Source organism: Terrapene carolina, unplaced genomic scaffold, assembly GCF_002925995.2.
Source record: "Terrapene carolina triunguis isolate 2854851 unplaced genomic scaffold, T_m_triunguis-2.0 Scaffold180, whole genome shotgun sequence".
Taxonomy (NCBI): domain Eukaryota; kingdom Metazoa; phylum Chordata; order Testudines; family Emydidae; genus Terrapene; species Terrapene triunguis.
This window is the reverse complement of record NW_020664531.1, coordinates 3,805,094-3,831,107: the sequence shown is the minus strand read 5'-3', so window position 1 is coordinate 3,831,107 and position 26,014 is coordinate 3,805,094. Positions and strand designations below refer to the sequence as shown.

Sequence of the window (26,014 nt, the reverse complement as noted above, 5' to 3'; positions counted from 1 at the left end):
ACACTTTCAAACTACAATAGGAGGCACAGATGCTCAATCATCTCTGAAAATCGTATTTAAGGTGTCTAGATATAGATTTACATGCCCAAAGTAGAGCAATCAAATCTCAAAATGTGGGCATAAGTGCCTTTCCCAAGCACACATGGCAAGTTGCTAACAGAGAGCCAGTGTTAGGACTCAGTAATTTAGGCCTAAGTTTAACCTTAAGTTCCTTCAGTATGCTATTGGGCAATTCAGATTTATGGTACTAGTAGAGTTGACCATGGTTATGATTCAGAGAGAAAATCTAGTGCAATCACAGACATTTAATTTTGGTAATACAGTCAAATAACGAACACTTATAAAGATTTGTAATGTACCAGGTAGGACAGACATTTTTGAATCTCAATGTCTATTGCCTAATTATTGTCTGAATCCCCCCTTATTCCGACCCTCCCCATAACTGCCTGCAACTGTGAAAATTTAAATAGATAAAAATCTGAAAAAATGATTAAAATAAACATGATCAGTTGAAACGATAAGAAAATAAAAATTGAATTCTGCCAACCCTATTTATAGTTCAGTTTACTCAGCAACATACTTTTTATTTCAGATCATCTTTAGCAATGCTAAAAATGTTAAAGAAGAGACTGAGCTTGTGAATAATGACTGTACTACGGGGACACACATGGCTGTTTCCATTCCACTGACAGTATCATATTTACCAAGGTACTGAAGGTTCTGTACATCATTTTAATTTACTTCTGTTGCCGAGCCTTCACTAAGATGTAAGGAAACGAGGTAAAGAATTTTTTTTCTTGTCTTGTTGCCTGACATATAGAGAGGTAGGAAAGTGCTTCTTTGCTCATCATTTCACGCAAACCTGGTCCTACCTAACAACACTCACCATGTCTGCATTGTGGAGCCCCAAAAGCTAAAGAAGCATGAGTGTTGCTGGAATAGCAGCCTTTTGGTATCCAAAATGCAGTGAAGGCTAGCAACATTTGAAAGTGGGTAGGCAAACAGTGAAATGTGTCTTTGTTATATGGTACAATATAATTGGCTATTAAAATTCACAAGCAAAAGGTGGGGTGATGGGGTGTCAGACTGGAAGGTGAATACAGTAAATGGGGTAGGGGAGATCAAATCTAGGTAGGGTGGAGATGCTATTCATATCAGAGAGACGCCAGCTAAACAGTACTACCATAAGTTTCCTTCCCTGCATGGCATTCCCAGGCCTCTTTCAGTTCCTGGCTGAATAGCTGAGTGGGAGATCCTTTGGAAAAAAATATCTGGACAAAGCCTGCTTGCCTGCCTAAGGCTTGAGCTACAAATAAGGAAGGAGAAATGATAATAGGGTACCAGAGCAGTACTTGTTTCTCTGAATTGGGTCACCTTCCTTCTATAACCTATATTGCTTTTCATTTTGTACCCTACCACCACTAAGTGCTTCTGGAAGAAGCCTAATATATTACCATAACTGACACCAATGTGACGTGGCTGGAATGGAGTAACTGACCATTGGGGCCTGTTATTTCTTCTACTACTTACCAACATATAACTGGCTATACAGTTCCAATCGTGTGTGGCCTTCCGTTGGTGCTTTCCGGATCTCCTGTGGCAGCTGGTCCACCCGCAGACTGGCCTGCTTGACATTCCTCTCAGCGATGACTCGATGCCATTGGTCATCATTGAGTGGGTTGGGGGATCTGACAATGATCTCCACTGGGCCGTTTCCAACATCAAATGAAAAGGACACTTCAATAGCAGCTGAAATACCAGAGGGGAGAACATCCATCAGAGGTTCCAAGTATGATTGTTTATACCTACTACACAGGACACCACCTTGGGACCCGTCCTGTAAAATCCTGAGTGCATTCAAGACCCCTGACTTCAATAGAAGCTGATGGCGCTTAGCACTTCTCAGGAGGCCATTATGGAAAATTCCTATGGAATTTAACAGAAATTAAATCTGGTTCTACAGAAAATTAACAGGGTTCCACCAAAATTACTGTATAAATATTAGAGCCAGTTGAAAAATGGTTCTTTTTTCGATAGAAAATTTGTACATAAAGGAAAAAATAGTGTTTGTGTTGACATTTTCAGCAGGAAATTCAAACTTTTCATCAAAGAAAAATAGCTGTTTCTGGGTTTCAGTTTTCCAAGTAAAAATTATTTTTTTTTAGAAAAAAGACAGTTTCCACAAAAAACTGTTTAGCTGAAAGACTAATTTTCCATGGAAAAAAGTTTTGATGGCAAATTTTCAACTAGACCAAATATATATTTATAGATGGTAATAATGAAATTCTTAGGCAGATTCAATTATACTGGATGGTCCAAAAATGTACAGAGACTTTATAAATTTATATTATACTTTGTAGGACTTTTCAATCTGGTGTTGCTCAGCAAAGCACACGATTGACACTTATTACTAAGGAGGGCAAAGTGATTAATGAGGAATAGATCACTTTTGATGAGAAACATGATCTCAAATTGCCTGCTATGATTCATCTAGGCTCCCTTTTGGCTGTAAAATTATTATATAATAGCAGAAAACCAGTTCAAAGAATTATCAGAAAACGGATTGCTACTGATAGTATTCACAAAGGAGGATTTAACCTAGATGTAAAGTCAACTGGGTTTTCGGTCTATTTCATTTTTTTTAGGTATAAAAGAATCCATGGAAAGCAACTTCTGGCAGCTGTGTCATCCTTTTAAAGAGAATTCTTATGCACCAAAGGGCTGTAAAGAGGTCTTATACAGTTATGCCTCTCATGTTGTGTATAATTCACTTCCAGCCTGTCTTGCAAAACTTTACTCACCCATACAGGGAAATTGCTTTTGATGGGCTAGTAAAATATCATTATTACCTATCAGCCTACTAAAAGGAGAACAAATACTTTTTGTGCCCAGGCTAGTACATTTCCATGGTGCTTTTTTCAAGGCTGAATCAAACTGTAGCCATTTTTGTGTTTATACCACATCCCAAAACAGATGCCATATGAATAAGCATTTTTCATAATCATGAATGCTTTTTTAAACAAAATTTGATGCAAAAATCTTACTGATTTTTGTTTTCCCCTCTCTTTTCTGGAAAGAGAGAAGTTTAGAAGGAGAATTATACAGGTGTTTAGGTCGTGAAACATCCACCATTCTCAGCTACCCGCAAGACTATTTCCTCTTTTGAAGTGACCACCTCTCATGGCCCCTCAGCTCAACCAGTTTGCCTTTGTTTGCTCAGGACTTGGCTACAGAGATTAGTAAAAATGTTTTACTCTGATGTGGTGAAGAATTCAAGCTTCTGGGGGTTTGGGCTATAAGGGTAGGGCAAATTAGAAACTAGAACCAAATCTGTATAGTTATTAGCATACAGGAAGCATTGCAGCGTGCCTTGAAGAGTGGGTGGCTTTGTCTCCACTGTGGCTGCTTTGAAAAAAACACTTCATATCTCTGCACACTGCCTGTCTCCAACTCCTTAATTGCTTCCCGAAAGCGGGCTGTCTGCAAGGCTATAAGAGTGAGAACTGCTAAGCAGAGTATACATTTCATTCTCAGCCACCTGACGGCATTTTTGACATTGCCAGTGGGTGCCTTTGTGAAACCCCATCTAGTATTCAGTCACTGAGTCTACTTTAAAAGTCTCTAAAAGAGGCTCATTTGCTCTCAGTCTTCTGGGTGAAGGCAGCTGCCATTTAAAAAAAAAGATAATTACAAATAGAAGGGGAGAAAGAGAGAGAGAGAGAGGTGGGGTAGGAAGAGATGAAGACATTTCAACCAGAACGATCAGACTTGCATAGCTCAGCTTTAATAATGGCTGAAGATCAAGGTCTGCATAGCAGCCTGAAAGGTTTCTTCTCTGTGATAATGGTATTTTAAACACAAGGAAATTCATATTAATTGGAGGAAAATATTAACTGTGACTTTAAAGCATAAATATGCAGGAATAAAATTCATACTAGTTAGTCTTAAATTTTTAATATTTCACTTTGTAACTTGAGAGGGAAAAGAATAAACCTCTCAAAACAATGTACTTCTCATCAAAGATTTTTGTTTTGATTTGCTGAATGTGAAAGGGGAAGAAGCACCAAAGAAGTATAGCATCCATGGATTACACTGACATATCCCGAAAACAAATTTAACACAGGCATCACATAAAATATTGGAGAGTAAATCTGTATGCCAGTTTGCTAGCCTAAGAAAATATGAAGTATATCAATATGTACTTCTTAAAGGGTGGATAAAATTGCTCACAGGCTGCATGTTAGTAACTCCTACAAGCAACTTCTACTATTGGTTCTCACAGGTAAGCAACATTATTTATCTGTTTTAATAAATTTCTGACTCCACATCCTAGCGTATACAGCAGTCAGAGGAATCTTTAACTAAAAAACTATTAGTATTGGGACTTTAACAGATGGGTGAACACGTTTATCCAGAGGTTCCATAGACCTAGACATCTAAAAGACTAGCAATTAACTGATTTTTTTAAGCAAGTCTCCCTCCCACCATTCTTCTAGCTTGTCCCTGCTGAAAAATTACCTGCTAGAATTGACTCTCCCTCCCAAAATACCCACAATGGTTTGGGGCCAAATTCATTGGGGAGACAGTTATAAGAACAGCCATACTGGGTCAGACCAATGGTCCATCTAGCTCAGTATCCTGTCTTCTGTGGCCAGTGCCAGATGTTTCGGAGGGACAGAACAGAACAGGGCAATTTATAGTGATCCATCCCCTGTCGTTCATCCCCAGCTTCTGGCAGTTGGAAGATTAGGGACACTCTAAGCATGGGGTTGCATCCATGATGATTTTGGCTAATTGCCACTGATGGACCTATCGTCCATGAACTTATATAATTCTTTTTTGAACCCAGGTATACTTTTGGCCTTCACAACATCTCATGGCAATGAGTTCCACAGGGTGACTATACATTGTGTGAAGAAATACTTCCTTCTGTTTGTTTAACACCTGCTGTCCCTTAATTTCATCAGGTGACCCCTAGTTCTTGTGTTATGTGAAGGGGTAAACAACACTTCCCTAATCATTTTTCTCCACACCAGTCATGATTTTATAGACCTCTGTCATATTACTTCCCCATCTACCCCCAAAATCCATGGCTTGTGTTATAAAGCAGGTTAGACTAGATGATCTAATGGTCCCTTCTGGCCTTAAAATCTATGAATCAATGAGTCTCTCTCTTCACCAGAACACTTTGTGGTTCAGCTCTCATTTCACCATTCTTCTAGCTTGTCCTTGCTGAAAAATTCCATGCTAGAGTTCTCTGCTTGATGATATTTGCTATGATGAGACTGCCACTAGAGGAAGAGATGCTTACAGATGGCTGGTATTCACAGGACTGCCAGCTCAGAGAAAGTGGTTTTCAAACATATGTCATATAGGGGGGAAAAAGACACTGCAATCCTTTGGTCACACAGATTTCCTGTATGCTCATCTCTCCTGCTTTTGACTGCTCGTCCTCACACCTGTTACTTACAGTTATTCTTTTGCAGTCTGTTCCTCCTAGCTCCTGCTACATTTATAGTAGGGCTGTTGATTAATCGCAGTTAACTCACATGATTAACTCAAAAAAATTAATTGCGATTAAAAAAATTAATCACGATTAATCACAGTTTTAATCGCACTGTTAAACAATAGAATACCAATTGAAATGTATTAAATATTTTGGATGTTTTTCTACATTTTCATATATATTGTATTCTGTGTTGTAATTGAAATCAAAGCGTATATTATTTTTTATTACAAATGTTTGCACTATAAAAATGATTAACAAAAGAAATAGTATTTTTCAGTTCACCTCATACAAGTACTGTAGTGCAATCTCTTTGTCGTGAAAGTGCAACTTACAAATTTTTTTGTTACATAACTGCACTCAAAATCAAAACAATGTAAAACTTCAGAGCCTACAAGTCCACTCAGTTCTACTTCTTCTTCTGCCAATCACTAAGACAAACAAGTTTGTTTATATTTACAGGAGATAATGCTGCTGGCTTCTTATTTACAATGTCACTAGAAAGTGAGAACAGGTATTTGCATGGCACTTTTGTTGCCGGCATTGCAAGGTATTTACGTGCCAGATACGCACAAAGGCAGAGCAAACTGGGTATAAAATGCTACTATTCTGAGTTAGTAGCATCTAACACACACTTTGCATGGTGTAACAATTATGTAAGGTAAATGGCAGTGGAATATCAGACCCAGTGCCTTCCTAAGCATTCAGAGCTGGCTGACATTTTAGAAAATTTACACCCAGTCTGGACACATTCTGATGATAAAATATTCACCTCTGCAATCAGAAATTAAATGAATTCTGCTAGGTTTAGCATTTCTAAGTGATGTCACTATAAACTTATTTTTATAAATACCAATGAGTCCATTGACAATATTCCAGGGGTAGGCAACCTGGCATGTATGCCGAAGGCGGCACATGAGCTGATTTTCAGTGGCACTCACACTGTCCGGGGCCTGGCCACCAGTCCGGGGGGCTCTGCATTTTAATTTAATTTTAAATGAAGCTTCTTAAACATTTTTAAAACCTTATTTACTTTACATATAACAATAGTTTAGTTATATATTATAGACGTATAGAAAGAGACCTTCTAAAAATGTTAAAATGTATTACTGGCACGCGAAACCTTAAATTAGAGTGAATAAATGAAGACTCGGCACACCACTTCTGAAAGGTTGCCGACCCCTGCAATATACTATTGATTCCTTGTCGCACTGAAATTCTTGTTGCCTGGAGAAAGACAGAAAAAATTCTCTTCCTGAACTAGTAGGTGTTATAAAAAACTGTCTTTAATCTGTCTTTGAAATGTAAAAATGTAAATATAGATACAATTTTAATATAGTTTTAGCCTCAGAGTTTGGGAAAGGTGATACTATATTATTTACATGACAAACACACAATTAAATTGTTTAGGAGATTTACCCCTTAACACCCCATCTATGGTAAAAAAAGGTTTATTTAAACCCTTTTGGAAATTCTTCAACCAAATGCCTAAGGCTTGTGAGCTATTCTTTTTATTAATTTATTCTGATAGCATCATCAGCATGCATTTTTAACCTTTTTTAGTTATGAATTTTGAAAGTGTTTTACAATACAACAAAACCAATCACAGAGAAAAACAAGAACAAAAAACACTGAATATTTTATATCAAAAAGCTGTGCAAAAAGCATAAGGGATCTTCTTATAAAGTTGCAGTCTCTCTCTAATATTTTTTGATGATTATGCTGTCCTCTGTTTGAGTTAAACCCTCAGGGCACCTTATTTAATTTGCGGTGTGTGTAGTACCTACATCTGATTAATGTAAAATTGCAATTAGATTACATGTGAGAATGGACAGGGTATTTGATATGTTAAGATATGTTGCCCCACTGCAACGAGGAGCTGCTCTGTATTTTATGAGGACATGTGTAGGTTGTCACATTAATTGCTTGAAATACAAGTCTGGATACTATTAAAATCATTTCAGTTTAATCTTTAAAAGATGCAATTAACATATTGTCCCTCTTCTGTGCCATTTTAGCTGGTTATTTCTAGAAAGGTATTCAACTATAATGCTGATTATTCCAAGTGGACAAATTGGCATAAGCTCCAGCCCCCATATCTATCTGAATGAAAACTGAATATTTGGATCAATCTGAATTATAAATTAAATATGTTACAATCCCTTCCCTTGCCAGTTGTTTTTCTCAGGCTACAACATGTGTATCTCACTTACCAAAGTGCCTGAATAAATGGACAGCTGATTCCTTCATTATCCCTATATTTGATAGGAACCTTACTATCCTAATGGTCTTTGTCTCTACCTTGAGTACCTGAAATATGTTCTCCTAGTCTTTAGCTCTGTTCTTAGATGTATGACAAATTGCAGTGTGCATCTGAAGCCATGTACAGCATTCGAGCATAGTGCTGGGAAGCTCTGGGCAAAGGTGGTGGTGGTGGCTTGAAGCAGATGGCAGCAAAAGTTTGGGGAAGAGTCTAAGGACAGGCAGGGCCACGAATGTAGTATAAAGGTGTGTTGACGTCATTAGGCCTACATATATGAACCAAAGTTCTTCCATGTTTAAACTCTGTCCTTCCATGTTTAACTCTAATCGACCTCAAGAGCCAAGGACAGGAATTGGAATGTGTAAATAGCCAGTTACCAATTACGACCTTGCTCATACCAGGTACCAAGCAATAATGATGAGGTTTGCATGTTTTTAGCTGGAGAAGGGGTAATAAACTAAGGGTAAACAGAACCAAATAACTGTTCAGAAGAATGTTACTAACAAGCTAGATTTATAGCCCTAGAATGATTTAACGGCTTAAATGTATAAACATGCCTTCGGTAGAGAGGGGAGGGGGAGTAGAGGGGGTAGTAGAGGGGGAGAGAGGGGGGGCTTAGTTGTAAAAAGTATAAGAAGAGAGAAACTGTTTTTTGCTGGTGTGCTTGATTTGAGACTTGCCTGTCTCCTTGCACCACTTTGAGATCTCAAATAAACTTTGATTGTTTCTCCACCCCGGTATGTTTATTGGCGCGAAGCACACCGGGCAACGAACCCCGCTGTTGCTGTCCTCGGGCCTCTGTGCCTGCAACAGGTGGAAAGGGCTGGGGACAGATGTCTTTTAGTGAAAATGGGTCACTTACTGCTCCGGGATTCAAAGGTTGGGACTTCATTTCTATATGAAAGTGCTAAGGGGAGTTAGGTCAACTACCATTGAAGTCAATGGGAGCTTTTTGAATGAGTTCAATGAGAGATGGATCTGTGAGGGTCTGGCCTGCAGTGCTGGCCATTTACTGAGAAAACCGGGATCCAGATCTCTATCTCACCTGATTCAGCCAGTCTGCCGAATGCTTGGCTCAGTGTTTGGATGAGACTGGAGCATAGATGAGTTGAAGTTCAATGGAGATAAAATTGAGGTGATGGTTATAGGTTGGGGGAAGGGACTGAAAGATATGGAGAGAATTCTCTCTGTCCCTTTTACTGATGCCATTTGTTACCAGAGTTTGCAATAAGAGGATGCTATTGGATCCAAGCAGCAGGATTCAGGAATGCCCTTTTCCCCCATTTTCATTTGGCGAGGAAATTATGACTGTTTCTTTCAAAGGCAAACTTTTCAATTATGATCCATGCTTTTTCCCAGCTCAAGAATGGATTATTGCAATGTGCCCTGCATAAGGTTACACCTTAAGACAAGCCAGAAACTTAAGCTAGTGCAGAATGCAGCTGCCCATGTAAGCAGTGTATCACAGTGTGAAAACAAGACATCTGCACTGCAGGATGTTTGTACTGGCTGCCTCTTGATTTCTGGCTGGAGTCTAAGGTGTTGGTTTTGATGTAAAAGCCATACATGACCAGGTACATGTAGAGGTGTGAGATCACCTCTCTTCGTGTCTCATGCTATGGCAGATGTGATCAGCACAGGCCCTCCAGCTGGAGACCTCCTGAGTTAAGAGAGGGGGCTAAGGGCCCTCAGCTTTGACCTATTCTTCCTTGTTGGTATGACTTAACCAGGGGCTGCTGAGCTACAGTCTTTTTAATTCATGCCTCGTCATGCAGATGTTTGTGGGGAAGGCAGTTTTACTGGGGACTCAGTTTTATGGCGGTAATTGAAGAGCTGGTTTTCATTTTGGTGAACTGTATTTTTAGTCTGTGGGTGGATCACTGGGTTCTGTTACTATCTAACAGTATTGGGCTTAATCTAGTCACTCACAGATTGAGGTGAGGGATTCATGTCAATATAGATATTTGAGTCTTCATTAACACTGAGGAGTTAAAAGGACCCCTAGGCTGTGGACAAACTTAACTACCTGGGGGGAGGAGTCAGTTCCAGCAAAGAAATCATAAGAATAGATTTTCCATCTCTCGCCATCTTTTGACTATCCCTCTCCATGTCCCATTAAGGAATTCTGTGCCTTTAAGAAGGATGCAGCATACAGTTACATTACATTCTACTATTCAGAGAACTATCTACAATGACTTCAAGATCTCTTTCTTGAGTGGTAACAGCTAATTTAGAACCCATCATTTTATATGTATAATTGGGATTATGCTTTCCAATGTGCATTACTTTGCATTTATCAAAATTAAATTTCATCTGCCATTTTGTTGCCCAGTCACCCAGTTCTGAGAGATCCTTTTGTAGCTCTTCGCAGTCTGCCTGGGTCTTAACTATCTTTAGTAATTTTGTATCATCTGCAAATTTTGCCACCTCATTGTTCACCTCACTTTTTTCAGATCATTTATGAATATGTTGAATAGGACTGGTCCCAGAACAGACCCGTGGGGGACACCACTATTTACCTCTCTCCAGTCTGAAAACTGACCATTTATAACTACCCTTTGTTTTCTATCTTTTAACCAGTTACCAATCCATGAGAGCACCTTCCCTCTTATCCCGTGGCAGCTTACTTTGTGTAAGAGCCTTTGGTGAGGGACCTTGTCAAAGGCTTTCTGAAAATCTAAGTACACTTTATCCACTGGATCCCCTTGGTCCACATGCTTGTTGACCCCCTCAGAGAATTCTAGTAGATTGGTGAGGCATGATTTACTTTATTAAAACCATGTTGACCCTTCCTCAAGAAATTATGTTCATCTGTATGTCTGACAATATTGTTCTTTATTATAGTTTCAACCAGTTTGCCCGGTACTGAAGTCAGGCTTACAGGCCTGTAATTGCCAGGATCACCTCTGGAGCCCTTTTTTAAAATTGGTGTCACTAGAGGTGTAGTTAGAAAAAAATTTGCTATTACTTTTTGAGTCTTTGGCTAACTGTTCCTCAAATTCTTTTTTGGCCTTCATAATTGTATTTTTACACTTCATTTGCCAGTGTTTATGCTCCTTTCTATTTTCCTCATTAGGATTCCACTTTTTAAAGGATGCCTTTTTGCCTCTCACTGTTTCTTTTACTTTGTTGTTTAGCCACGGTGGCTCTTTTTTGGTTCTCTTATTATGTTTTTTAAATTTGGGTTATACATTTAAGTTGAGCCTCTACTGTGGTGTCTTTAAAAAGTTTCCATGCAGCTTGCAGAGATTTCATTTTTGGCACTGTACCCTTTAATTTCTATTTAGCTAACCTTCTAATTTTTGTGTAGTTCTCCTTTCTGAAATTAAATGCTACAGTGTTGGGCCGCTGTGGTGTTTTTCCTGCCACAGGGATATTAAATTTAATTATATTATGGTCACTATTACCAAGTGGTCCAGCTATATTCACCTCTTTGACCAGATCCTGTGCTCCACTTAGGACTAAATCAAGAATTACCTCTCCTCTGGTGGGTTCCAGGACCAGCTTCTCCAAGAAGCAGTCATTTAAGGTGTCAAGAAACTTTATCTCTGCATCCTGTCCTGAGGTGACATGTACCCAGGCAATATGGGGATAAATGAAACCCCCCCATTATTATTATTGAGTTTTTTATTTTAATTACCTCTCTAATCCCCCTGAGCATTTCACAGTCACTGTCACCATCCTGGTCAGGTAGTCGGTAATATATCCCTACCGCTATATTCTTATTATTAGAGATTCTATGGTACAGTTTGATTCATTTATGATTTTTACTTCATTTGATTCTAAGCTTTCTAAGCTTTCTTTAAGCACCAATATCCTCTTTTTCCCCATTCCTGGTATATCTGTTAGTGCTTCCAGGCTGCCTGCTTTGTATTGAGCTCAGATAAAAGCCCCCTTTCTTGTTGTTTCTTAGTGTATAGGGAACTAATGGAATGGAGTTGCTGTGTGGAGTCATTTCCTGAAGTGTGCAGTTACAGCTGCATTATTTTAACAATACTACTATCAGCGTTGGCCACTCACTGCCTGCCACTCTGCAAGGGCTAGGAAGCTGCACCAAGAAATAACGAATTACCATTAGATGGCACCATTTTTCTTTCCAGATATAGCTTTTTTGATTGCTCAGAGAGCCATTATATTTCCTGTGTCCCACTTCTAGTAATGCACCCTACCGTACGCATTATGGGTTTGATTGTACCCTTAATGCAGAGTCCTAAGTAGGGGTGGTGCAGAGTCATGCTCCCTCCCTGAGCTTTGTATGAGCAGGCTGCAGCATGGCTCTGTCTTCTTCCTGTCTCTTTGGGGAAATTTGCAACTGCCAAGAAAGGAGTTCCAGCACTCCCCAGAACACAGGGACTGCCTGCCATTTTGAGTGGCCACAAATGGAGTGTGTATGATGGCCTGGGACGGACAGGCTCCTCACCCATCTGACTCCGTGTGGGTACATTCTAATTCTCCATGACCTCTCCACTGGCAGACGAGCACTTTAAGCAAATAGAAATGTTCTGAGAAGGCAATAATTACACAGTAGTTCAAGTAGAGAAGAAGCAGAATTTTAATACAGTGGCCTTACTCATAATTGGAGAGCATATGTGTGGGGAATCAATATAGGGAGGGTTTATTGTTATTATTGTTTCATAAAAGCCCTTTGCTTAAAGAAATAATTTTTTTTAAAGTCCTATATAGTGGCTTGGTCTAGTTGGAATGTAATGTTGCTTCAGGAAATGAAAATATTAAATTTAAATGAAAGTATGAAATGTTTGCGTTAGCTTGCTTGGCAAAGGCTATACAATACCCCCAAAGGAATTGTAATTTATTATAATTGTTATTTATTAATTATGTATATTATGCTAGGTGCTTTTGTAGAAAAGAGGCTTTTCAAAGAGGTTTATATATTTTTATAATATATTTTTAACACAAGTTTAGCTCACATAGCAATTTTCATCAAAGCACTTTCCAAAGGAAGGTACACAGAGGGATCCCTATTATATGGGTAGGGAAACAGAAGCACAGAGGGGTGAAGTGACTTGTCTAAGGTCATACGGGGTACATCTACACCATACATCTACAAACTCAGTGAGTTTCTGAGCCCGGGATGAGAGGTTTGACTTATGGAGCTTGTGCTACCAGGCTAAAAATTATCTAGCCACTGAAACGGCTTTGGTGATGTCACACTAGCAACTGCCTGGAGGTAAAGGGCAGTCCTTGACTCAAGGGAAAACCCAACCAGGGGAATCAGCAATCGGACAGTATTGTCTTGGAAGTGTCAGCCTCCAAGGGGCCCAGCAGGCCACCAAACCCTGGACTGGCTCCTGTTGGGAAACCCCAGCTTCTGAGTTCCCAGACTGGACAAAGGCTCAGGGTTGGCATCAACTCGGCCAGCAGTGGAGGGCTGCTTTTCATGTGGGCACCCAAATCACTGGTATCATGAGTGCCCAGGCATGGAGTGTGGTTATGGGCAATTTTGGACTGCAGAAAGTGACCCCCAGCTAATGTAATGGTCCCTGTTCAGATAAACTGGTAAAAGGTGAATGCTCTGGAGAATAAACATTCATTCTGTTTGTCCTCGAAACATGTCAAGGAAGACAAGATGATTTAAATAATAAATTTTCATCATGTTTTAAACAACCCAATTAAAAAATATTTAAATGAGGTTGAGGCTTTGTAAAATGAATCTAAACATTTGTGCTGTTGTTAATTTATAATTAACTATTTTTTAAAATAATCACTACTAATAGGATGTTATTTGAATTTTACAGAAATTACTAACAGCAAAAACAAACAAACAAACAAAATTAAATCCCTGATCCAACAAACAGTTAAGCAGATAACTGATTTTACTCCCATGAGTAGTTCCACTGACCTCAATTAAGTTAAATATGTGTGTAAATGTTTGCAGTGTTTGGAGCTAACATTTTAATGAAAAGTTATTTAGACTTTAATTAACAAAGTGACAATGGCCTATTTCTACATATAAGCCCAATGTTAGGTTCCAAATTATGGGATTTTCTGAAGTATCTAAGTGACTTAGGAGCATGGTCCCATTGATTTCAGGCTGCAAATCCTGATGGAGGAGTGTAGCTTGGCTGGGACATTTCAACTTTTTTGACATGTCAAAGTTTAATCTATTGGAAGGTGATATTGGTTGCAAATAGAGTGCAGGGTATTTTCTATCGATGTAGTATTTGAATAGTGCTATTCTTACAGTAAAGATGTTAATGAAGCCTTGGCATTGCCATTTTAAGCATAGATGAACATTCTAAGTGTGAAACTTCTTCATAGAAAAATCTCTGTGTGATATCTGAAATTCTGTTAACAATTGGAAAACTAAACTAAAGAAACAGTAGCTACTTTAGCCATCTAAGAGTGTAAAAATGGGAAGAAAGTAAAGAGCTAGCAAATTTGTAAATAAAAATATTGCGTTAAACTACATATTTTTCCTCTTTAATTTTTTAAAAAATGTATACACCCTGCAGCACAGACAGCTACAAAGCAAACTTTCCCCATAATAGCATGCATCCGAAGAAGTGGGTATTCACCCACGAAAGCTCATGCTCCAATACGTCTGTTAGCCTATAAGGTGCCACAGGACTCTTTGCTGCTTTTTCAGATCCAGACTAACATGGCTACCCCTTTGATACTTTCCCCATAATGAATCTCAGCTGTGTTTTGTCAGTCATGTAAGAGCTAATTTGGTCTATATGTAAATAAAGTCCTTGGCCCATCAGATGAGACTGATAGCAAAAGCTCCAATTAGTGCCAAATGTAGTGGTAGATGCACTCATTTTATCTACCTAAGAAGGATGAAGGGCTTAGTCAGCACTGAGACTATTTGAATGCATGATTCTAGGAAAATGATATATTCTAAACCTGGTGCTTAGACTAAGCCCCTAGCCAAGATTCTCACACCCTATCTTCATCAGGAGACACTTTCAACCACATCTGTTCACATAATCAAATCCAGACATGCAGGAAACCAAGTTCACTCATCTTAACATCATGAATAGACAACAGGAGCTTGTCTTCCCTTAATTTGCCCTGGGCCCAATTATTCTTTCCTTTATTAAGACAGAAAACAAAATACATGGGTGGGTGCACATCTCCACAGGTGCTTTGAGGAATGAAGCAAACACTCTCAGACAGGAACCTTGTGATTAACTTTGATGCTAACTCCCAAGTGAAACAGGAGGTTTTACGTTCAAACTTGTTGACTTTAACCTAAAAAAAATCTCAAAGAGCAGGAAACTACAAACTACAAAAGGAAATATAGGAGAAAAGATTCAGTGTGTAAAGGATATCTGGTATGTTATTATTTATATTACCATAACTCCTATGGGCCTCAGTCATAGACCAGGACTTGACTGTGCTATTCAGTACTGTAAGTGTTTATTTTGTAAAAATATCAGCACACAATAAAGCAGCTGGATTTCCAGCAGTCTACACAAATTAGATTGAAATGGAAGTAAACTGTGGTGAGTTAGCTAGTGGTATGGCTAGAAACTGTTTGTCATATGCTGCATTGGCCCATCACAGACTGAATCAGAGGTAGGAAGAGCTATGCTAATGTTTTGCCAAATTGTGCATCCTGAAATGTGCTTTTTCTGCTTTATGCTGCACTGCTGGCATAAAATGGCCCTGAAGTTGGTATATTGAGCCCAGGGAAGATCACCCCAGTGTCTTAGGTTGGTATAATGTTGTGAGGCCAGCTTGTCCCTAGGTCTAGCTGATCAATGACTGCCATTGACATCTTGGTAGAGCCACATAGAGCAGCCTCTATCTTACCACTAACCAAGCCAGTTGGAGTGGAACTAAGTTTCCTTGTTTGACAGTTAAGTCTTTTCTGCATTACGCATATCTGAGATGCAGTCTTATCTTTAAAGGAATGGTGTGTACACTTCCCTCAGACATTTCTTGATCCGTTTGTTACGATCGCATTTTATTGGGCTGGAGGAGAATTGGTTAATGTTGCTGGAAAGCCTTTGTGTCAGAAATTTCCCTGAGGAGCTCAGATTTTTTTCAGTTACTTTTCATAATTTTCTAGAGGTCCCGGGGATGAAGAGCTCCTTCAGTTTCCTACACATCATTTGACATGTGGCTAATGCAGCATTTTCGCAGAAGGGGTTGATTTTTCAACACAGTGGCTTTCTGGTAGGAAATCCAAAAATACAGTGAAAAAACATAAAAAATAAATACAGTGAAGGTTGCACAAGTTTCCCCATCCAGCTCAAAAAGATAAAGGGATGGAAAAAGCAAGCCCTGTTTGCATAAGCATCTGGCACTTTGAAGTGTAGTGGGCAAAACTCATTGATATGGTGGGGTTCCATGTTAAGATGTCTTTGGAGGAAGAAGCTATGAAATTAATAACTGTTAAAAAGATACTACCCTAATCAGTGATGTGCTAGAAGAGTTAGGCTGTAGGAAGGAATGTTATCTAGGCAGAAGCAGACAGACTTGGGAATCAGGATTCCGGTTCTGCCATTGATTTACCCTCTGACCACTGACAAATTACTTAGTGCTCAACTGCATTGAGGGAGAGCAAAGGAGGCTTAATGCCATCTTTGTTCCCACTTACTAACCTCCTTAGACTCACCAGCCCTACTTTTGAAAATCTGCCCCATGTTTCTTAAGATAAAATAAAAAAAAATCACTCTCTCTATGTTAACTTTATCTTGCAGCATGTCAAACTGTTGTGGCCTCTTTTTCAGATCAGAGATTTTATCAATGATTAGTCATAACCCACATGGGCATAAAGATTTGGTTACTCCAGGATTTTTCAGCATTTAAACATTGCATGTATGCCTTGATATCTTTGGTTATTTGAAATCGTTGATTAAAATAGTCATGTGATACTTTTTTCTCATATAGAGCAACTATGATATACAACACACACACACTCTTCAACTAAAATAACTAAATTAGGCATGTCATTTAAAAAGGCTTAAGATTTAGGTCATATAGGTCAGTGTTTTTGTTCCTCCTGCTATGACTCCATGTCTCCATGATAAACAAAATGATTGTATTTCCAGGGTTTTTCCCTGCTAAGGTAATTTACAAATATAGTGAAAAGGTAGACTTTGACTTCATCCTACATCACAAACAGCTTTTACTGAGTTATGTGTTGAATGATGGAGGTTTCTTAAATCTCATCACTTCTTGGTTTTGGTTCTCAGTAAAAGTGGTGGAGAGAATATACTCACATTTCAGCTCAAGTTTGATGAAGTCTGTATTCCCCAAATTCTCGAGAAACACTCCATCAGGAGCTGATGTTTTGAAGTAGAAAGAGATGTCTGCGCTGGTTTCCCCTTGGAACGTGGAGAAGTGAAGGTAGGACGATGGAGTAATGAAAGACGCAGCGTTCCAGTAATTCCCTGTGGAGATGTGAGTGACAAAATTATGCTTTCAGTGCTCCTTCCAAACTATCATTTACTTGTGTAACCAAAGCAAGAACAGAAGCTAACGTTTCTAATGTCAAAGCATGTTACAGTGATCTCTGTATGCAAAAAGAGAAATCATTCCAATTCTGCCTTGTTACACTTTTTTTTTTATAGATAGTTTGCTAGATTTCAAAAGTTAGATGACATTTTGAGGACATTGTGAGGACATTTTCAAGCTCCTACCCCATAAGATACTACCAAAATATATGTATGTGTTCATGTACATGGCCCCAATCCAACAAAGCAACTAAGTACATGCTTAACGTTAAATTGGATTACTGACATTCTTATGTCATGGGACATCAGGGCCATGGTGTATATGCAAATAGCCAGTCATATGCCTGCCCGGCCTTGCTCATGTGCATGCATACATTACTGCATGTATAACTTGGCTGCTTTCAAACTTATGCACATAATTGCATCCATCTAGCTATGTTTATCTTTTTCTTTTTGTTTTAAGATAAAAAAAAATACAGTAATTGAAACTGAAGATTACAGCTAGGATTCATTTATTTGATATGGTTGGATAATATTTTCGCTCTATGGGGTATTTCCTCCAGTCCTCCCTAACAAACAGAAAGTGCAGTATGCACTGCTCCGGACGAGCCCTGTATCATCACTCACAGGACAACACTCTACTTCTTCCATGGATAGACCACTTGAACTATGCGTTCCCTCCACTACCATTCCCTGCTTTCCCAACAAGATGCTGCCAAGGGATCTGTGGGGATAGACTCCCTCACGCCTGAGTCAGACCTTGTGGTAGAAGGTTCACTCTTTGTTAAGTCATAAGAACATAACATAAGAACGGCCATACTGGGTCAGACCAAAGGTCCATCTAGCCCAGTATCCTGACTTCCAACAGTGGCCAATGCCAGGTACCCTAGAGGGAATGAATAGAACAGGTAATCATCAAGTGATCCATCCCCTGTTGCCCATTCCCAGCTTCTGGCGAACAGAGGCTAGGGACACAAACCATGCCCATCCTGGCTAATAGCAATTGATGGACCTATCCTCCATGAACTTATCTAGTTCTTTTTTGAACCCTGTTATAGTCATGGCCTTCACAACATCCTCAGGCAAAGGTTGACTGTACATTGTGTGAAGAAATACTTCCTTTTGTTTGTTTTAAACCTGCTGCCTATTAATTTCATTTGGTGACCCCTAGTTCATGTGTTATGAGAAGGAATAAATAACACTTCATTATTTACTTTCTCCACACCAGTCATGATTTTATAGACCTCTATCATATCCCCCCTTAGTCGTCTCTTTTCCAAGCTGAAAAGTCCCAGTCTTATTAATCTCTCCTCATATGGAAGCTGTTCCGTACCCCTAATAATTTTTGTTGCCCTTTTCTGAACCTTTTCCAATTCCAATATATCTTTTTTGAGATGGGGCAACCACATCTGCACATAGTATTCAAGATGTGGGAGTATCATGGATTAATATAGAGGCAATATGATATTTTCTGTCTTACTATCTATCCCTTTCTTAATGATGCCCAACCTTCTGCTGGCTTTTTTGACTGCCGCTGCACATTGAGTGGATGTTTTGAGAGAATTATCCACAATGACTCCAAGATCTCTTTCTTGAATGGTAACAGCTAATTTAGACCCCATCATTTTATATGTATAGCTGGGATTATGTTTTCCAATGTGCTTTACTTTGCATTTATCAAAAGTCAGGCCAATGTACAGGAGGTCTCCCAGTCTAGGTCCAATTGCGGCCTCATGGTACTTCCTAATGTGAAGTTCTCACCCTTCCCACGGCAGATACTGTGCCTTGCCATGATGTGGGCTTCCCTGAAGCAGTATTGGTGGTTGTCACTGACTGAGAAGGAGCATGGACAGGAAGAACAAATTATGAAGCCTGGAGTTCTAGGAGTAGCCCAGTACCCAAAATGGGGTATGGAGGGTGGGGGGGGGGGCGTACCAGGTTGGGGAGGCTAACTAACTAATCAGCTAAAAGATACAAACTATTAGATAAAACTTTAAATTTTAAAAAACTTCTAAAACTCTCTCGCTCTCTCTAGTCACAGATAAGGGAATAAAGCCAGTTTCTAACCCAGACAATGCAGCGGTGAGAAGGAACTAGAGAGGAGGTCGGTCTGTCCTTCCCTTTATCTCCTTGGTTGGAGTCAGGGGGTGAGCAAGGGTGCATGTATAGACCAACAGATGCTGCTGGGACAGGGACCAGCACTCGAAGAGGAATGGTCGTTACACATTTAACACTGCCGTTTCACTTGTCAGCACTGGCTGAGTATTAGTGTAGCTGGTGCTCTGTATGTTTAATAGCTAAGGTTACTGGTAGTGCAGCATAGTTGAGACTCTGACTTGTTGTCATTTGAGGTGCTTATGAGACTCCAGCAGAATTTAAATGGAATATAACTGGAATAGGATTTTGGTTTAAATACACTTGGGGATATTTCATGAGATCATTTTTTCCCTCTTCCAGTCCTTGTCCCTCTTCTTTTTCCATCTTTTTCTGTCCCTATGGAGGCTGGAGAATGAGTGTCTTTTAAAAAGAAAATAGGTTTAAAACATGGTAATGATTTGGGGGAAAGCTGTAGTTGGGGGAGGAGAAGGGGCTGGGCATGGTGGCCAATACCTTTATAACAGAAGCAACACTTGTTTGGGATAACTAGTTTGTATCAGCTGGTCTTCAGTGAAAGTAACTCCTGGCTGGCATTACTGTGTACCAGGTTTAGGCAGATTGATTAGTTCCTGATCAGGTACTTTCTATGATTTCAACAGACATTTGAGTCATTTTATTATTGTGGAAGAGGCTATGCAAGAAATGGATGCTCATTAGTCTCAGGTCTACATTTTAAAAAGTGCCTGAGTTATGTGAACCAAATGGATAATTACACATACAACTTCATTTTCCTTCCGTAAAACTGTAATGGTTGTGGAGCTGCTTGCACCTCTGTCCCTTCTGGTCTCTCTGAGTGTATTCCCTCAGGTGCTAGACCTGTTTGAAATACAGTTCTCTCACTCACTGACTGGGACCTGGGTAACACACCCCATCTATGCCCACCACTTATTACTGTGTAGGTGACTGAACACTTGTGGATATCCCCATGCGGTGATGAACAGCGGTCAAAATACATGTAGGTTTATTGAACAACTGGAACAACGCACAAGAGAAAATAATTTTACAGCAAAAAGCAGCCTTCATATCTATCTAGACTCATCTAATTTTCAGTACAAACTAAGTTAGATGGGCTTCCCTCTTGAGTTCCAGGAACAGAATAGACCCGACCTACATTCTGCTAACAAGTCTGGGAGCTCTTAGGACTCAGACTTGTCTTAGTTTGCCTTCCAGAGTGTCAGTCTCCCTCTGCCCCCCTCCCTTCTCCTTCCCCCTCCCCCAGAAACTCCTGTTTCGCAAAGTTGCACCCTCCCTGTGTGAGCCTGACCCTAATTACCATGTTGCTGAAAGGCCCTTGCTACAGGCCCTAGGAAGGCCTTTTGCCTCAGACTAGTTTCTCCCAGCCAGCCAGACCAACTAAGATGATGCTTGCTCCATTGTTTGACCATTGATTCATTCAGCTTTAATGTCTTGTGACTGTTGGGCAGTGTGCTGGAACTGTCTGCTCCCCCTGACACTCCAAAACACCGCCTCAGAAAATGTATACATAAAACATATTTTGGGGTACAGCTCTATATTAACCCACAAGCAACCCCACATCAACACTCACATGAAAACAACTGCATGCATAAATGAGAGCAAATAAACTGTGCGCGGACCTGGGAAGGGAGACATCTGTCTACGACTTCAGGTATATTTTCAACATAGCTGTGGCCCAGTCCAGCACCCATTGACTTAAATGGGAGCTGGATCAGTCCCTTTAATAAATAATAATAATAATAATAAAAAAATAATAAATATCTAGCTCTTATATACATCTCAAAGAACTCTTAGCACTCAATCCTACAAGGCCCTTAGAGCCTTATCCCCAATCCAGCAACACACTTAAGCATGTGTTTAATGTTAAGCATTTAAGTTGCCCCATTGACTAGTGCATAAGCTCTTTGTTACAGAGACTGTATTTTTATATTTATATATATGTGAATGTGTGCGTTGCTCAGTCCGCTGATCCCTCACTGGGGCCCATACTGCAATACAACTATAATAATTAAAATATTTATTAACAAACAATTACTGCAATGCAATTTATTCAGAGAAAACTGATGCTTCATATAGAGATTATTTTACAATGTTTTATTTAAAATTTTTATAGAAACCTCACAACAGTATATATACTGTAAATGCAGGCACCATGCAAAAAGTTGGGTGACTATTATACCCAAGTTAAATCTGTGACGGTTTAGATTTTCCATATTGTAGTTTTCATTTTCCATTAACCAGTTATTTACATAAGTTTTGCTTCTTCCTGAGCATATTCTATTAGGTGATTGGGGAGGAGGGTATCACAATTTTTGTAGTAATGTTTGTAAGCTCTCTGGGGCAGGGTCTGTCTTTTTTTGTTCTGTAATTGTGTAGCACCTAATATGATAGGGTCCTGGGTCAAGACTGTTGCTCCTAGGTGTTACTGCAATGCAAATAATAATATTAATCCCCATGATTAGCTTTTTTGTTTTATTCAGTTTCGGTACTTTTAATTACTTGCTTGTATATTATCAACATGTCCATCTGCATTTCATGGCAGTAAAATCATGAGTCAAGTTATTGAACTCTGTCTGCTCTAGTGGAGAATCATGAGGTCAGTCATCAGGAAAGGCTTTTAACATTTTTTTGAAACTCTGTGATTTGGTTCTCCACAGGAAGCCTATGCACACTTAATGGAGTTAGAATGGATAAAAATAATGTAGTCTGAAAGGGGAAACCTACAACTTGAGAGAGGTGCTTTCAAATCCCACTATTAATATGATATTCTGGAAAAGAGAGAAAGATGCTAGCACACCAGAATCACGGCACACACAGTTTAGAAATGGGGTTTGGGGGAAGGAAAGGAAAACTACATCTATCTCGCAAAAAACCCCCAAAGGTATAGCAGAATTTATTTTGTTCTGCTCACCACCTGTAGTGATCCTTAGGTATCATTTCATGATCAAAAAAGGAGTTGCCTAAAGAAATCTTTAGCACAATTCCACTGTCTACACTTATTTATTATTGTGTATGTGTATTGTGGTGGTATCTAGAAGCCCCAGTCATGGACGAAGACCCCGGTGGTGCTAGGCACTGTACACAAAGACAGACCGTGTCCCAAAGAGCTAACAATCTAAGTAACTCAGTAAGTATATAAATACACGGCAGACATACATTTCTTTGGAATACTCTCTTACTCCCTCCTCTCTAATAGCTTAGGCTCGTTGACCTTATAGGCTTGCTTCAAGGCCTACCTTTTTGAGTGAGCAGTAGAGGAGGGCTGAGGAAACTGGGGATTGGGATTTACATTTAGGGAAAAGTGGTGTGGGATGGATGCTTTAATCCAAATTCAGCTGACTGCTGGTTAATAAAAGATGTAGTTAGGACTTGGGGAAGGAGATGTGTTGCTGGCACTTTGATTGACCCTAGAACTTTTCTTTATTGTATTTTTCAGTTTATTGCCAGGATGCTCAGAGCTCTGGATGAGGGTTCTCCGATGTGGAGTTTTAAATTTAACTAAATGAAATAAAACAGCCTCCCCTTTCTCCCTTAGTCTTGCTCCCCCAGAATTGATCTGTGCACTTTCTAATTTGCGTAGGAGAGAGACTCTCTCTCCTATTTCTCAGTAAAGATGTAACCTTAGACAGAGTTTTGCAGTGCAGTCTCATAGTAAAAAAAAATTACTATATTTACAAAATATGCTATACTACATTTCGTCAAGATGCCAGAGACAGAGAGTTTAGTAGGATTCAAACAAGGATTAGAGAAAAGAAATTGTGGTGTCAGTTGTGTGTGCGTACGTGTGGCATTTGTGTTTATTAATTGTTATGATTAGTTATTATTATTATTATTAGGGAAATAAACTTTTATGCTGCAGGACATAAGCCACTCACTGACAGGGGTTATGAACAAAGTTGTCCTGGTGGGTTGTTCCATAATTACTCACTACATGGCTTCATATGAAATGCTGCTTGATTTAAATTTTCATGGGAGTTTTTACCTGAGTAAGAATCAAGAACAAAACACTGGAAATCCCAAGTAAAACCTGAATAAGGCCTTCAAGATTTTCCCCATGAATATGACAAATAAAATTCAACATTGAAGAGTGCAACTTGGAAAAAATAATCCTAACTACATATATACAATGATGGGTTCTAAATTAGCCGAAAGAGATCACCATAGATAGCTCTCTGAAAACCTCAGCTCAGTGTAGAGCAGCAGTGGTCAAAAAGGCTAACAGGGTGTTATGAACTATTAGGAAGGGGACAGAAAATAAGACAGAAAATATCATAATGCCATTATATAAATCCATGGTGCACCCACACCTTGAATACTGTGTTCAGTTCTGGTCTCCCAAATCTCCAAAAGGATATAGTGAAACTGGAAAAGATTTCAGAGAAGGGCAACAAAGATGATCAATGATATCTAATGGATTCCATATGAGGAGACACTAAAAAGATTAGGGCTGTTCAGCTTAGAAAAGAGACAACTAAGGTGGGCTGTGATAGAGGTCTATAAAATCATGAATAGTGTGGAAAAAGTGATCAGAGAAGTGTTATTTACCCTTTCCCAAAATACAGACACCAAGGGTCACCCAACGAAATTAACAGGCAGCACGTTTAATAGAAACAAGAGAAAGTACTTTTTTCACACAATGTGGAACTCCTTGTCATGGGATGTTGTGATGTTTAACTGGGTTCAAAAAAGTACTAGATAAGTTCATGGAAGATAGATCCTTCTATGGCTATTAGCTAAGGTGGTCAGGGTGCAACCCCATGCTCGGAGTAACCCTAAACCTCTGACTGCCAGCAGCCAGGATGGGAAGATAGGAATGGATCACTCCAGCTGCCCTCTTCTGTACACTCCCCCTGAAGCTCTGGGATTGGCCTCTGTTGGAGACAGGGTATTGGGCTAGATGGACCCTTGGTTTGACCCACTATGGAAATTCTTATGTCCTTATGCTCATGTGAGGGTGCCAAAGTAACAGTATGTATAAATGTAACATACCTCTTGCATTCAGAGTGTAAAGATTGGTGCCCTTTTAAGACTGGTAGATCCATATGTTGATAACATGCAGTTATGGGCTTAGAGCAGTCAGCCCGTTAGCTTCTCCCTTGCAGTGACATTTACCAGCACTTTCTTAGCCAGCTCCTTTCTGTCTCTTCTTTCTTAGCATGATTGAAATTCATTCTCCAGCACCATCAATTTCCCTTTTACATTCAACTCCCATTGAAATGGAGAATGGCAATAGCAGAACTGTAAAAGACCTCAGTGCTTTTAGCTCTGCTAGGCAACAGCACTGGAGAACTAATGCTGCAAAGTCAGGCAGCCTTTATGTATTACAACAGACCAAAAACCTCCAGGGCCCTCATCTGCAGCAAAACAGATTTTATATCAAAATGATTATGTGAATAAAATGTAAGAATAGCCTCCTATTTCAGTGAAGATGGATGTGTGAATGGGAAACTGCTCTGTGCCACAAAGTAATGGATTGAGAGTATCCATACAATTATGCTCAACAAATCAAGTTTTTTCCTTCTGTTCTTTCATTCTGGGAAAATAGGAATATACACATGTACTATAAAACACTGCCACCATTACTCACATGAAGTGGTAGTAACTTATTCTGCAGGAATTTCACTGGAACCCGTCACAAAGAGAGGCACTATTCAGTGAGAGAAAGAGTGGGAGAATGCAGCCTGAACTGAGGCATGTGATTTAAAGTGAGGTGGCAATGGTCTGATTAACTGTCTGGGTATGCAACAGCAAAAAATTCAAATTAATTTTTATAAAACAAGACCGACAACCACCTTGTCAATGCACCAGAGAACTTAATTCCCAAAGTCAGAAGATGAATGAATTATTGTTGGATTACAGCAAAGGCAGCCATTCAAGCTTATATTACTCCCGACCATCACCCTCTCCCCCACAGAAAAACAACAATGGTCTGGTGGCACCTTAAAGACTAACAGATTTATTTGGGCATAAGCTTTCGTGGGTAAAAAAAACTCACTTCTTCAGATGCATGGAATGAAAGTTACAGATGCAGGCATTATATAATGACACATGAAGAGAAGGGAGTTACCTCACAAGTGGAGAACCAGTGCTGACAGGGCCAATTTGATCAGGGTGGATGTAGTCCACTCCCAATAATAGATGAGGAGGTGTCAATTCCAGGAGAGGCAAAGCTGCTTTTGTAATAAGCCAGCCACTCCCAGTCCCTATTCAAGCCCAAATTAATGGTGTTAAATTTGCAAATGAATTTTAGTTCTGCTGTTTCTCTTTGAAGTCTGTTTCTGAAGTTTTTTTGTTCAAGAATAGTTACTTTTAAATCTGTTATAGAATGTCCAGGGAGATTGAAGTGTTCACCTAATGGCTTTTGTATGTTACCATTCCTGGTGTCCATTTATTCTTTTATGTAGGGACTGTCCGGTTTGGCCAATGTACATGGCAGAGGGGCATTGCTGGCACATGATGGCATATATAACATTAGTAGACGTGCAGGTGAATGAGCCCTTGATGGTGTGACTGATGTGGTTAGAACATAAGAACATAAGAACGGCCGTACCGGGTCAGACCAAAGGTCCATCTAGCCCAGTATCCTGTCTACCGACAGTAGCCAATGCCAGGTGCCCCAGAGGGAGTGAACCTAACAGGCAATGATCAAGTGATCTCTCTCCTGCCATCCATCTCCACCCTCTG

At 39.5% G+C, this 26,014-nt stretch overlaps 1 protein-coding gene across 1 annotated transcript in view; it reads right to left on the bottom strand.

Moving 5' to 3' along the window:
* Positions 1-26,014, bottom strand: part of LOC113407023 (contactin-associated protein-like 2) — a 1,116,670-nt gene that overhangs the window by 121,854 nt on the left and 968,802 nt on the right. The window contains exons 16-17 of the mRNA XM_029912069.1: positions 16,964-17,134; positions 1,531-1,749 (exon numbers count right to left, since the gene is read on the bottom strand). Of these exons, the coding sequence (XP_029767929.1) occupies positions 1,531-1,749; positions 16,964-17,134 (390 nt within the window). The remainder of the gene's footprint in view (positions 1-1,530; positions 1,750-16,963; positions 17,135-26,014) is intronic.